The sequence below is a fragment of the Pseudopodoces humilis genome, chromosome 11 (assembly GCF_049639895.1).
Source record: "Pseudopodoces humilis isolate 2021_Gansu_Grassland_sample_001 chromosome 11, ASM4963989v1, whole genome shotgun sequence".
NCBI classification, from domain to species: Eukaryota; Metazoa; Chordata; class Aves; order Passeriformes; family Paridae; genus Pseudopodoces; species Pseudopodoces humilis.
Window position 1 is genome coordinate 10,246,843 of NC_142210.1, and position 16,028 is coordinate 10,262,870.

The following is a 16,028-nucleotide window of genomic DNA, read 5'->3' on the forward strand; positions in this document are numbered from 1 at the left end:
GCAGCTTGTCTGTTTGCATCACTTTGTTTTTTTCCTGTTAGCATGGCCTTTTTTAACAGAAACATGGGATTCTGAAAGATAAGATGACAGTATGAGAAAAGTAGGCTATTTTGGGGAAATGTAAGTCTAAAATTGCAGCAAAGCTGTGAGCCAGATAACTACGTTGGCAGATTTTTTTTAATAAAATTTCCAATAAGAAAATGCCTCATCCCAGCTGACAGAATCAGATCTTTCTAGGAAGTTAGGTTCTGTCAATTAAATGTAACAAAACAAGTATTTGATCCAAAAAGCATGATTTTGAAAAGTGAATAACAGAATAAATTCAAATTTTTTGAGAAATGCATTTTTTAGGACATACACAAAGATTTCACAGCTGATTATGACACCCAAAGGAATAACTCAGAAATCAAGTACAAATGTACAATATACGTGCACTTATATAGTCCACAATAACACTTTGTATCAGCAAGTTCATCTTGAGATTAAAGGCGGAAAAAGTGTTCACTGCACAAAGTAGAAAGGAAATGTCATATCTTCTCCAAACTGACATCTTCAACATATCTGCCCTAATTTCTAACACATTATGATAGCCCAGAGACAGCTTACATGCTTACATCTTCTAAAACATTAAATATGTGGGAGAAATTATGCCAAGCAGCACTGTCATGGCTCTGCTACATGCTTGATGTCTGTCTGAATTCTCTCATAGTCTTTTAGTCATTTGACAAATTTGACTATCTGAAAAACTGTCGTCTAAAATATCCAATCAAATGAAAATAAAAGTGCTTTTGTATTTCATCACTTATAAGAATATTCTCACTTTATTGATGTATTCTGTGGAACTTCAAAGGAGATAAGCCGGCCTCCAGCAGAAGTATTGGAACTGGCATTTCCACAAGCCACATCTGGGGTTATCTGAAAATAAAAATAGCTTTATTTAACAATAAACCATAAAATCTGACTGAAGAAAACATGAAAGATTTTTTTTACAAATGACACTAATAGTCCAGAAGTCATCTTCTAAAAATCCTCAGGAACATTCACTGAAACCTTTAGGCTGCCAATAAAGGTGCTGAAAATTCACATAACCATCATTTCAGGGTTTCGTTTTAACAAAAACTCCTGCACAGAAGCGTGAATTTCTAAAGGCATCTTCCTTTAGAAGTGAATATATATAGAAAAAGATGGATAATATTCTGGTCTTTTAGAATAATAAATAATGCTCTAACATTTGCTACATCCAAGAAGTAGAGCATCATTAATTTATGCAATACTTAAGGATTTATAGTAACAGAGACATTGCCTTTCTACTATATTGAAATACGGCTTTTTCCAAACACAGGTTTTCTTTAAAAAATACTCTCCCACTTGCCCATTACTATTCTTTCCAAGTAAAAAGTGCTTGGACAAACAGTGCTTTCAGATGGAAAGAAAATGATGATCACAGTGAGAGCAAAAGGATGTGTTTGCCAAATCTAGTGATGCCTACTAGGCACAGAAATCAGTTACTACATTAACTAGATCCAGGCTCCATACAAGATGTCATGCAACACGGGAACCACTCCTTAATTATTCAGATCTTCAGGAGCAGTAATTTCCTACAGACAATTAAAATTATTACTGTTTCCAAGGGTATATTTATTTCAAATAAGTAATATTTTATGTGGCATGATGGAGTCTATCGCTTAATATCATCAGAAGTTTAAGTAACTTTTCATGTATCTTCATCAGTTTGCCTATGAAATGTCACACTGGAAAAAAAAACAACAAATGAGCTTCATCTTCAAATTTCCAGGTAGTTTGCAATGCTGTTCTTTCAGCCATAGAGAATGTTTGCAAACTTTTTACATCAGCCTCACCAAAAATGCAAAAATGCAACCTGACACACTTCCATTAATTAATCTTACATCTTACATCAAAGCAAAAGCCAGAATAAAATTTGTAAATTTAAATACAATTCAAATTCACATTTTAAATATTACATGAATATAATGAAACACATGTAAATACATGAACAACAGAAGTCCAAAATACGATGCAAGTAATAATTTTTAGGACACTCAGAGCTTATTTTGACTCAGGCAAGACAAATACTCAGTATTCACATTTTCCAAGTGAATGATTTCCCAGTGTCAAGATTACTCAATTTACAATACAAACTGAATTCCCTGGTATATATAATATGAATACATATAGTTCATGAAAATAAAGTAAGATGCTATTTTATTGCATTTGTTCAAATAAATTTTGAAAATTGATAATATATCCATTACAATTTTTAAATCTCAGAAGTGTGGACCTAACAGTCAAAGTACAATGCATCCAAAATTCGTTTGGCTAACACTCTTCCTTTTATATTTGCCAACATTTAAACTTTTTTTTCTTTGAGACTCAGCATGCCTACTGGAACAAAGGGGATAAAGAAATAAGTATCTCTATTCTCATACAGTCTTATTCTACATCTAAAATACACTCATTTTTATTGTATTTCTATAGTTTTACAATTTTATGCATCTATTTCCTTGGAACATAAAGGGGGGGAATTGTAATTTAAGCATTTCATTTACATTACTTTTTAATATCAAAGGTTTTTTAAGTAAAAGGTACTGAAGTCTTTGCAACTAGAATAAAAATAAAAAAGCTGAACAAAGTGGCTGCAGAACAATACCTGAGATTTAACCTTCACAAAATGGAAAAACACTCAAACAAAAAAATACTTTGCTTTGCGAACACATCAGAATTTAGGATTACTCAGCAGGAAAAGCAGACATAGGAAATATTGCAATGATAATTAGAAGAGTGAAAGCAAAATGCATGATTTTGACTCTTCTATTAAGCAATCGGTAATGTTCAGTGTATTTCTCTAGGAACTCCATTTGTAATTGGCCCTGAGTCCTTGCTCTAAGAATCTGGTAAAATAATAATCTAAACCAGTAGGATGCTAAGCCCAGGATTTTATAACAGCTGAAATTTGAATTTTTTTATATATTAATGACCCTGATCCTTGGATCAGACAAAAATCATAGAAAGAAGCAATAACTTTCATAAGGAAAAAGATGGTCTCAGCAGTGTCTTATTTCAGACAAGTACTGTGGAGACAAAAAATTTACAGCTTTGACATTTGAATTAAGAAAAAAATTGCAGTTTTTTCACAGCTGTAAGAAAATTTTATAAATATTTTTAAATCTCTCTCTTTCATGTCTTAACAGAGCACTCTGAAAAACTGAACTACTGAAGAATGAGGGTGAAGACAACCAATATATTACAACAATAAAGGACACTCAGAAAATATAAACAAACTGTAATTTTCACTCTCCAAAAAAAAAAATAGGCTGTTAGAACTAGTAGGAGATATTTAAAACTGTAGTCATTGGGAAGTATACTTTAATGATTTTCAGGATAAAATAAAGATCATTCCTAGTCTAAAGTTAAATTTAAAAATACAAATAGAGTAGGTATCTAATGTCATTTAAAGACAATAAAAAGAGAACATAACATAACTACAATGCCATACAACACTTCTCCTGAAGCATTTAATAGTACAGAAATGTCAGGACACTAAGAAGGTTCTTGGGGAACAGACTTATAAACATTTACACAAATGATGCAGCTATTTAAAAATAGCCACCAAAGAAAACAAAACCTTCATGTACCCTCCAGAGTCTGTATGTATGTTTAGGAGCTGAGAATACATCCAAGACTGGTTTTCAATATCTTATTTAGATAATTAAAATTATTAAATATCAAATTATTGACAGTAAACACAGAATTCCTCTTTACATAAATGTTCTGTAAGTTTGCATCTATATCATGTTATACTTTTCTTAAAAGATAACATAACATATAAAACCTATTTTTCTGCTTGAAATGCTTTTAGACTTTACATAGGTAAAAGAGCAGCATAATTTGAGAAAGCAAGAGTGAAATCTTAAGAGTTCTTACTCCTACAATCTCTGCCTGGGCCTTAACAAGACAGCAGTGATTTTGTCAGACTTGCTTACCAGGCCATGGCAGTGGTATAGAAAAGATTGCAAAGAAAATCAGGGCTGGTACCTAAGAGAGCAACAGACTGTTCTTCCATATTGCAACTTTTCTGAAGAAATTAAATAGCATGAGTAAGACGATAGTCTCATGCCTTACAAAACCAGAATAATGAGATATACACTTAATTCAACAAGTGCTGAAATACATACATAAATCCCAAGGCAATATTCTTACATGAGTGAGTGCCTTTATTACTTTCCTAAGTGTACTAGACTTTAATTCAATAAGGCTAAGAAGAGGAGCATACAGATTTTATATCTATGCAGCCTCTCAGTGCTGAAATTAGTTCTCTGAAGATAGCTATTGTACATGAAATTTCATAGTAGATTTCTTGAAAAGTTGAGCAGACATTTGTAATTCTACAAGGTCTTAACACAGGCAGACTAATCCTGACAGTGCAAAATGCAGCCATTCTGCTGCCAGGACACAATATTTCTTTGGTATATCAACTCCAGATTCACAGAATGGCAGAAGGCTTTTACTTCCTGCAAAATATGCCACATTTTCCTCAAATTTAAAAGTGGTCTGTAAGTAGAATAGCCAAATTCATACGTGCCTTAGAAAGTCCACACTACCCTATCAACGAGGTATTAATAAATAATTCTGAAACCAACAGATAGTTCCAAACAGCGGAGGAAGTTGTCTAGGTATCTTGTGGACTTTCCATCCTTTGAGTTATTTAAATCTCAGCTGAATAAAGTCCTGAGGAACCTGCTTGAAGCAAAGGTGTTTATTAGAAAAAATCCAGAGGTACCTTGAACCTCACCTACACGGTGATGCTGTCAGTGAAAATTCACCCCATGAGCCAGTTGCTTATTAAGTCTTTCCTGCTAATTGCCATTGTAACTTCAGTGACACAACAGCTTTCACTAAACCCCACTCCAGCACAGAGTGAAAGTGCTTGTTTTGAAAATACTCCCAGATTTACCACAAATAAGTGTGTGTGCATGTGTGTGCACACTCAGGCACACACAAATACCTGTGACTCAGGTACTTTCCTCCTGGTCTGAGAACGTTCTCTCCAGTCAATCTCTTGTTTTTTCATCTCAAAAAGCTGTTCTCCTGTTTTTACCTCCTAGTGGGGCAACAGACAAATTTTCATGGTCTTGCACCCAGAGCAAAGTGGGGCAAATTAGTGTGGAATTAAACAGAATATATGAATGTGCACATAATTCTTGAACTAAATAAAAAAGATGGATACAAACTCACCCTACAGCAAAGATCTTAAGTGCTTAAAAGCAAAAAAAAAAAACCCAACAACTACTAAAATTTTTAAACATATTTGAAAAGATGTTATGGAAAGAGTGAGAAAATGAGTTTTTTGAGAAAAGCAAGGCTGTTTTCTGGGGTGGTACCCCATGAAAACTGGCATGGTAATTAAGAAAGAAAACCTTTCAGTTCTTCACTAGGACAGAAACTGTCATGACAAATGCAGTATGAGGAATGGTCTTGTAAATGCTAGTTCTTTCAGATTTTCTTCTAAGGGATTTCATATTAAATTTCAGTTCAATAAAGCAAGTTTCATAATGTGCAATTCTGGCTTTTCTGAACATATAACTACTTTTGTATCAGAATAGGACCAGCAGGATTTATTATCTTCTGACCCTGTAAATGTGGCAAGAGGTATCCCTTATTTTCTAAGAAATATAACATGTTTGGCAGTCTTCCTTATGCAAGGGGAAAATAATATAGGAAAGAAATAAAACAGGTTAGATCCTAACTATAGATTTTGGACAGCTGTCGGCAAATAAAAAGTGAAAAGAGAAGTAGGAAAATAAAAGGACACAGAATAGAATCATAAGAGAGGGATCTAATACTATCTACTTATTGTCAAAATGTCAAGCAACAAAGCAGGATCATTTTTAGCACAGAAATTGAACTCAGAACAAAATTCTAAAAGGAAAAAAAGAGAAAAAGCAGTTTCAGTACCCTTGCCCTGTAGCACAGAAAAACTACTGCTTCTGACAAATCTGGTGTCATTTAGCTTAACCTCCACATCACTGCGCTTGTTTCTTTTCAGATGGGACAATGCTTGAAAGAAAACAGGAACAGAAAGAAAATCAAGGTTTACTTCTAACATATCTCACCAGTGGGAGAGTAAAGCAAAAGTGTTTAGAGTAGGAGTAGTGCCTCTCTGAAGAACACCAGGAGGAGACTGACAGACTGCATCCAAAAACAGTATCAGATGAAGAAGGCTTACCAGTTATCATAGCATTGAAACCTGGTGTAAGGAAGGCTGCATATCCACCCAGCAAATTCTGTTGCTGGCAGTCTGTTTCTTTGCTCATCTGAGCAAGAGTCACTTTGTAGAGTCAGCATCCACAGCACCAAGAGGATCCAGCACATTCCAGTGCACGGCAATCCTCCAGATAACATTATTAAAACTTTGTTTTTCTGTCACATCAATGCCAACATCACACCAAGAGACAGATGCATCAGCAGGCACAGGAGGCCCTCTTACACAATGACAGATAGATCACCTGGATTATTTTATCAGTAAGCTGCCTTTTCATCTAAAGCCATCCACCAAATTCACTGTCAGCTTCATAAAATCTGACATGCAGTCTGTACTGGTTTTGGCTGGTATGGGGTTAATTTTCTTCACAATAGCTTGCATGGTGCTATGTTTTGGACTTGTGATGAACACGGGCTTGATAACAGGGGATATTTTAGTTATCACAGAAGTGTTCACACAGCAGCGAGGCCTTTTCTCTTTCTTAGAGTGCCCTACTGGCAAGAAGGCCAGGGGTGCTGAGAGAACACAGTGGGACAGCTGATCCCAACTCACCAAAGGGACATCCTCACACCACAGGAGGTCATGCTCAGCAGTAAAACTAGAAGTGGGGGCTGGAAGTTGGCCAGAGCTGCTGTTGCTCAGAGAATGTCTGGGAATCTGTTACTTAGTAGTGAGTAATTTGGGCTTTTTGCATTACTTGTTTTGTTCAGGTTTCTCCTTTGTTGTTTTCTATTTCTCCTTTTTTAGAATATTAAACTGTGTTCATCTCCCCATGAGGTTTCCCACTTTTACCCTTCCAACTCTCTCCCCCATCTCACTGGATGGGGCAGTGAGCAGGTGGCTGTGTGAGGCTTAGCTGCCTGTCCTCTACTTAGATCACAGCACAGTCATTCAATAAAGATTACCTCCATGAACAATTAATAGCCATTTATTTTTCCAGAGTGTATGGAACTGTTCTAAAAATAATGGTAAACAGTATGCAAACAAGTTCATTGAGAAAAAATTCTACATAGTCAAATCTTTGCATGCAGTGAGTGAGCTCAGGTTACTGGAGGGTAAACTGGGACACAAACTTCAACCTAAGACTATCAAGTCAGCTATAGATATTTCTACACCAAAACACTGAAAGGCAGTAAACACATCAGGCTTTTCTCTTTTTTGCTCCCCTCTTTTTCCCTCATACTCTCTAGGATTTCAAAATAGGATCATTCCTGAAGGAGTGGGTAAATGAATCCAGACACATTTCAAAAACAGCTCTGGATAACCAAAAATCCTGAGCACACCCACCAATATAGCTTCAGAAGAGAAGACCTTCAATATCTCAGTGTAATTGTACTCACTAGAATTTCTGTCTTAAAGAGCTTTGATTTTAGGAAACCTAGTACTTATGACTATCTATTAAACATGATTTAGTAATGGAACATAATAAACTGAGGTTTATATAAACTTCACATAAGTTCTGTTTAAGCATATTGAGCTTTTAGAGATAGTGTTTAATTTAGAAAATAAATATAATAAAGAGTAGCACCTATACAGAGATGCTTACATCAAATTCTCTATGAAGATGGTGTTTGTATATAAACAAAAAGTTCCATAAACTAATATTGTAGAGGAGAGAATTAGTGAAGTTACAGATTTATCCTAGAAGAAAGCTAATATTATTCTACCAAAATCTGCTTCCTTCATTCTCCTGTAAAATATCTTTTTCTCAGAGTAAAAGAAAAATTATAGAGATTTCCTAAACAAATCTTATATACAGTTAGAAGAGCTGTCCTAATTCAAACCAAAATTACACACATCCCAGCACTTTAACAGCTATCACAAGAGGGAATGCCAAGAAAATAGGGTAAGAAAAGGGCAAGCACATATAGTCCAACCTTCATCCATTTCCATGTCAAAGATTTTCCTAAGATGCCATTTCTAAGGATCAAGTTTCTATTCTGTATTTAGCAATCTCAAATGGATCTCTCCTCTGCTTTTGTTCAGACTGTTCTGTTCCTCCTTCTGCACCCATACCATACTTTGACACAAAAAATGCACAAACATTTAGCAACACACAAAGTAGTCAAGAGTTAAAGGTTCCTGTTTCAAGAATTATTCTTAGGGAATAATTCCATTCTGCCACCACTGCAGAGCAGGAACTCTTTCAGGATTTTACACCTGATTCAGCCCCACTCCTTTTAAAGGCTTGCGATTTACTGACTAAGGACACACATGAAACAAATGCTGTCCCCACTGCAAGGGGAATTAGAAGTTTATTGTATCATCTAATCATTAGTTCCAAACCCTTGAATCTGAGCACAAAATTGTAGTATAAATAGAAGGTTAGACTAGGACTCACACGCTCAGCATTCTAATTTCTGGCTGTGCACCTGGCAAATCACTTTACTGCTCTGTGCTTCAGCATTTCAGTCTGTAAAATGGGAATAATACAGCTGATTTCCTTTGAAAAGAATTTCAGGTCTATTATGAAAAGCTGTATATAAGAGTATGGTACTGCTGTTCTTATGGTTGATTTTGTACACTTTTTGAAACCTTTGTTAAATCCATTAATTGAGTAGGATTAATGAGATGGTTTCTTTTTCCCTCCATTACTGGCTAATATCTCTTATACACTGCAACACAAAAGATGATTGAACTGGGGAAATGTGGATTGTTAGTTGAATCTCTCTTACAAAGGGAACTGGTTGCCTCAAGTGGGAAAAATAATTATTTTTCAATGGATGAGCACAAAGATAAACTTGTATTATACTAGAGAAAATCAACTGAGAGAAAATATTCTTGCTTATGACCTGTGGTTTTAGTCCTTAATCTGCACATCAAGAAAATATTAATTTCTTATATGAAGACCACTCTAAGAAATGAAACTGGATCCAAAGACATGTATGTTACCTAGTATACTGTATGTTACCAAGTGGTACAGACACTACTGATACAGTTCATTCCAGCAAGCAGTGCTAAATGTATCCCTGGTATCCAAGGAATACAGAAAACCTGTCCAACTGTAAGCACACATCACGCCTCTCCCAGACAGCTTACTTCTTTCAGGTGTTCGTTCTTTGAGCTCCTAAAACCTCCCAGAAAAGCTTTCATGGAAACTTCATGCTTGCAAGATAGTGAGAGCTTTCATTTGGAAAGAGTCTGGCAAAATTTCTTTCTGAGACAAAAGGATCTGATATAAATTCACTTCCAGTATGAGTATAGACTAATTTGTAAAACGGACTGTCTTGTAAGATTTATAAAAAACAATCAACAACATATTGGTATTTGTTGTCCTCTGAATTGCAACAAAGATCAAAACAGTGCATTTTTGCAATACAAAACCTACAGCTACTTTATTCTCTTCCTTTTAAAAGAGCAAAGAAGAATCAAGTTTTGCAAAATTTTTACAACTACAAGGAAAGGTACTGTTTTTTTGTTATTAACATGTTTTACTTTTGAAACCTCCACCAAAGAGGCTTTGGAGCACAGACCTTCAGGCAAATCAACTCTCCTTAGTTAATATAGATCAGATACAATGTCTTGAATCAGCAACTGAAATGTCCTTGTTTCAGATAATTATCTCTCTCACTGTGACTGCCAAAGAACAAGGTAGAAGGTCATTATGCTGCACTGGAGAACTTGTCAAAAATGCAAGATCCATCACAGTATATTAAAAACATATCAACACAAGCAATTTTGTAGTAGGATAGCAAGAATTTCCCATGCTAGTGTTAGTCATGCAATAGCAATTGATAGCAATTGATAACCTATCTGTATTTCTCAAGTAACAGAAGACATACAGAAGGGTGAATTTCAGCTCTTGAAATACCCACTTGTGAATGATCTGTTTGACTCAAATTCTTACTGCATCTACCTAAAATGCAAACCAGGCAGAAATGTACCTTATACAGCACCAGACCACAGATTGAGGAAGACACACCAGGAAAATCTGGTACAGGGAAGAGCATGCCCTTAATTGATCAGGACATATGGACCACCCATGCAGAGATGAGACTGCATTTAAACTAAGTAATAAGAGCAGAACATAGTTTGTTTCTGCTTCAGTGGTCTCTCCAAACTCCATCCTTGGTGCCTGACATATGTTCTATTGTAAAATAAGAGATATGGGAGATGGAATTCCAGGAAATAAAGCTTTATGCTCCAGACATTGCCCACCAGCACTCCCACTGAAATGGAATAAAGCCCTGTAAATACTTACACCTCAGCTAAAATCAGAGTGTTGTAATACACCAAACATGTAATTGAAAAAAATTGATTAAGAAGAAAATTGATTAAGTAAATTTTACAGTGGAAACATCAACAAACTCATTTGGGCTAGCAAAGAGTGATGAAAAATAGACTTATTCCAGGATTAAACTCCTGCCTGCTCACTTTCTCATTATGTAGTATGTTAAAACACCTCAAGAGAATCAAATTCTTATTCAAAACATTTCAAAAAAAGATACAACTGGCATTTTACATATTTATTCATGAATAAACTGAAATAAAATTATATTACAAGGCCTCCTCCATAAGAAAAAGATGTCACAAATATTCTAATTCTTTGCCGACAGAAATTAAAATATTTTTTCGGCAACAAGTTTCATCATTCCTAGCACTTGATATTAAACTGATCATTATTTCAAAAAGAACTTGGTTAAGTTTGATAGGTTTTTTTTTTAACTTTTGCAGATACTTGAGTCAATGCAAAATATTTAAGCGTATCAAATAGGGCAGAGTAAAACATAGTGTAAAGCAAAGGTCACATTTCATAGGGATCATATGTTCTGTGCTTTCCAACTGTAGTTTTACCAGACATTGTTAAGTTCTGACAGAGATTTGTTTGTAAGAGTTACAACAAATGTTTAAAATTTAAACATTTAAAAGTTTCCACGCTTGTCATTGCATCCCTAGAGTTGTGCCCTGTGCAATGTATTAATTACCACTTTTAATCCTCAAGTAACTATGTTTTCTTAATAATGCAGGAACATGTAGCAAAAGGTGATTATAACAGCAAATACCAAAATATATTAAAGGTATTGCTTTAACTTTTAGAATTTTCTAAATTTATTTGATGTTTGGAGATATGGTGTCACACAACTGACTGAAGAAACAATATTATCCCATTTCAAAGAAGTATCTAATACAACACATTAGCCAACTTAAGTCCATTGTTGAGTCCATTAACACATAACATAGATCAAATGGGTTTTTGTTTTAATTTTACCAGCGTATTAACTCAGGGCAGAGATCATATCTTCAGTCATCTCATGAGGACTTCATGAAACCATGCACAAATGCCAACACAAAAATAACATTTTAAAGTCTTTTTGTCTGTGAACTTTCACTTTGACAGAATACTCTCACCTCTATTTCATCCCATTTGAGGTCCACAACTCTCTGTCCTGCCTTTGGCTGCCACGTAGGCAACGTCACAGTGGCTCTTGAGCGGGGCAGAGCAATGTCAGGCTCCAGGGTGGACGAGGCCAGGCTGCTGTGCCGGGGTGAGGTGGCCTCTGTCCGTTCAGAGGTTGCAAGGCTGTGCAGTGAGCGTTCACAGTTTGTTCCCTCAAAGCCTTCACTGCAGAGACAGAGGTAGCCATCCCCGCTGGTGCTGCAGTTACCATGGTGACAGGGGTTGCTGGCACAAGGATCTGAAACAAACTGGAAAAAACATATCATATAGGTCAATTACTGATAAAGGATTTATTTCTGAGTTTTAAAAATACCATAAAACAGGATTCTTTCCCCCTACTGTATTCATCTTCTGAACATATTTATGAACCAAACTCATCTTTGATGTATCTTCAAGGAGATAAATTCAAAGGATTAAAGAAGAATACAAATTAATCTATATTAACTACTTTCCTCAGACCATTTATGCTAATTCTCTGTTGCCACATTCAAGCAAAGAGATAAACACAAAAAAGGAATGTGGCCATCATTCATTATCAGGAATTTTCAAAAACAGACTTAAAAGAGTAACCTAGTCAGGGAGAACAACAGACATATTGGAATTTAAGGGAGCAACAAAAATAGGAAAGGGCACAGCACTTGTACAGATCAGCAGGTTATGAAGCAGTTCAGTGTGGTCAGAGCTAACTACATCACACAATCCTATTTGTGGACACAGCTTCCTTTGTAAAAGAGCTGGGCCCTTTACCTACACTTCATTTTGTGGACAGCAGTTCCAAAGTCCGACTCATTTGGGTGCTGAAAGCTTTCTAACAGGAGATAGAAAGCAGAGGCAAAACTGTGCCTGTTTTTAAACCAGCATTTGTAATAGCATAGGACAAGACTAAGATCAGTGATGTAGGAAAAATTCCTTTAATTTCTATCTTGAATTTACCTACAGCTATTTTGTAGTTTCTTATGTTACCACTGACTTTCAGATTAAATGTCTTCCCTTTTCTATGTTGAATTTTACATCCATAATGCATTTATAGTATACATCTACAAACTCCTCAAGTTTCATCTCTTGGAAAAATTAACTGTACTTGCCCCAGTTCTTTGGGGAGGACAAGCCCATCCCTCCAGACACATGTTCATTTTTCCACCTGGGACTCCAAAGTTTAGCACTGCCTTTTGCAAAAGCATCAATACTTTTGCTTGTCCTGGAATACTGAAGACATGCTTGCCTTAATGAGAGCTAAATCACACTGCTGGCTCACTGTCATCAACCAAGACCATCAGGCAGCTCCCTTCACTTGTCTTCACATCAAAGGGAAAACACATCACTGGAATCAGACATTTCCTCATCTTTAAATGCAAATTTCACCCAGTGCTCCAGTCCTAAAGGTTACTCCATTCTTTTCTGTACAATATTCCTGCTCTTCCCTGCATAAGCAACGCTTCATATAATATTTCTCAGTAAAGCAACACAATTATTTAGTATTAAATATTTGTTATAATTACCTCAAGAATTACGTAAACCTTAAATATCATCAATGTAAAAAACAAGTATTGGGTTTACACTAGGAATTTTACTTTCCCATTAATCTAAAAGTCTGGTGTCAGGGACACTAAATCCTAATATAAACCCTCCTTATATAAAACAATACTATTATTAACCTCAGCTGGAATTCTTTCTTTAGCTCAAATTTTTGTATACCCCAGACTCTGTAACAGTTTTGGACAGAAAAGAGAGGAAATATTATTATGAAAGTTAATTTTGGAGACAGTCAATGATGAATGTTAGATTTTGTCCTGACTGATGTAGAAGGCTTAGAGGCCATAGAGGACAGTCCAAAATATATAGTCTATTAATTTATCTTGTGGTTTGGTCACAGTTCAAAATGTTATTTAGTTTGCTTGAGGACACATCTCATACATATAAGGTGATACACTAGACATCAGGGTCAAGCTCTGACTCTTTTTCATTTTTAACCCTCAACTATATGGCAAGTTTATATATACTTGACATATACAGGAAGTATGGATTTACGTGTTCAGAAGGGCTTATCTCCTTAAAGTCTCTTTCTCCTGCAAATCAAAAGAATACCTAAGTTCTCAAACAATTTCTAAATCTCTTCTCAACAAAATGATATTTAAGTGACAGAAAAGAACAATTTTCAGGAAGGAACCAGTTTTGTTCTATGGTTTGTCAGTTACATTTTAAGCTTGCTCCACTGCCAAGTGACAGAGATATTCATAGAAATTTTCTTTTTCTTTAAGAGTATTAAAGATAAAATGTGTTGACATCTGAACAAAGCCCAGTTCAAAAATTGTTTGCAACAGTTTTTATCATATTCTAGTTTCTTGGACTAGATCTGAGTTTCAAAGAACTGCAGATTTCCTGTTGTTAGATAAGCTCTTTACTCATGCTTTCACAATAAATCCAAATTCAAAATAAGCCTATTTTCTGTTAGTAATTCAATTGTTCTTGTCACACCTAAAATGTTAAGGTTATTATCTGCAAACCTAGTAACAAGAAAGAAAAAATAATGTTTTCAATCACAAAGGACACCTCCCCCATTATTGAATGCATCCATTCACTCCATAAACACAACAATAAAAAATGCTGTGTGATCCATGCTATTTGATGCAAACTGAGTTGAGCTTGTTTGACTGGAAAGAGATGTGGTTAATTATTATGTCCTGCTCAGTACTGCCCATGCCATTGAAGAACTTGTGCTTTAGGAACCACCCCTACCCTTTCAGACATAGTGGAAGTGACAATAATTAAAATGGTTTAGATTAGATGAAAAATAAAAAAATATTAATAGACTTTGAACTTCAGCCATAGACTTCCTCCAAACTTAGTTTTATGAAGCACTTCACAGGATTTTATCATCATTCTCATTCCTTAGTTACTAGTAATTCAAAAGCTCATTTGTCTTTCAATAAAACTATCAAAACAAATCAATGTCCTTTGTGTGTAGGTTTTCTGCTGAACTGAAGAGTCCATTTTAATTATCAGATAAAAAGAGATAAGCAAATAAAAGTGATTAATTTGTGTTGGTTGTGATGCTTCTGTGGTTTCTCTGGTCCTCACCAAGGTGGCAGCAATAGTTAGCCAAGTGATCTGAGAAACATTTTGACACAGCATAGCTACATCAGAATTAAAGCTAGCAAAATTTCAAGGCTTAACCTTCAACAAACTGTTGAAGCTCACAATAAAAAAAACCCCAAATGGAACAAAACAAAAATGGAACAAAACAAAAACACCTTGATCTCATAGCCAAGAGCTGAAAGTAAGTATACTGCAAATACACAATTACAAGCTCCTTGTTGTGCAGGTTACAGCACATTAAGAGACTGCTGCACAGAGAAAAAAGGCAGCAGGTAACACAAATCCATACTGTGAATAAATACTAAATCAGTGTTATCCCTACTAATAAAAACAGGGTTGTTTTAGGTACAGAATTTCCCTAGTCACTATTAAGAAAGTATATTCTGTATTCAGGCCTCTTGTTTTCATTGCCGTTTTTCCATTTAATAGTCTGTCTGTTTTTATAATACATCTCTTTACAAAATAGGCACAGCCAGCCGTTATAGCTGACAGAGCCAAGCTAAAAAGCATAAAATGTATTTGCATGCAATTACTATTCCATGTGCTTGGACAATTGTAATACCTGAAACATTTTTCCAATAGAATCCTAAGACGGATTCATACCAAGGTGCCCTTCATATCATAGTTAATTTTCCAAAGGCAGACTGAATATGGTATAATATAAACTGGGCTTGTTTAAGAATCACACTCACAAACATGGATTGTTTGCCAGACAGTCCAATTGTTTCCTAAGTTCAATATAAAACACTGAAGGATGTAAATCTGCAAGATCTTTCTGCCAGTACTACTTGTGATGACACCAATTTGTCAGTTGATGCTCATTCACCTTCTCTTCAAAGTGGTTCTACTTGTTCCACCTGGAGACAGTCCAGGTAGATTCTCCAGAGAGTTTCAAAAAATAGAACAGTAAGTCTAAAGCCAAGGCTACAGATGAGCTCCTAAACACTGTGCCAAACCTGTCTTCCACCTGCAATGCTCCTCTTAAATGTGTTAGTACAAAACTAACTTTTGGGTCAGTTTTTACTGCTGTTGTCTACAGCCACAGACAATATTACACCAGCTTGCAACTTCAGTAAAATATGGAAAAAAACCCTCCCATAAATCTAGTCCTCATAATAAGAATTCAGCAGATTGTTTAAATTCATTTTACATAGTGAATGTTAACCTGTTAACAAAGCCAAGCTGCCACAATGATGTCAAAGGCTGGTACTTTGCATATGTGTCCAGGAGCACTCACTACATCTACTAATATCT

General features: G+C 35.4%; 1 protein-coding gene across 1 annotated transcript in view; it reads right to left on the bottom strand.

Moving 5' to 3' along the window:
- The window catches only part of DNER (delta/notch like EGF repeat containing), a 112,825-nt gene that overhangs the window by 55,582 nt on the left and 41,215 nt on the right, over positions 1-16,028 (bottom strand). The window contains exons 2-3 of the mRNA XM_005527050.3: positions 11,630-11,926; positions 821-915 (exon numbers count right to left, since the gene is read on the bottom strand). Of these exons, the coding sequence (XP_005527107.2) occupies positions 821-915; positions 11,630-11,926 (392 nt within the window). The remainder of the gene's footprint in view (positions 1-820; positions 916-11,629; positions 11,927-16,028) is intronic.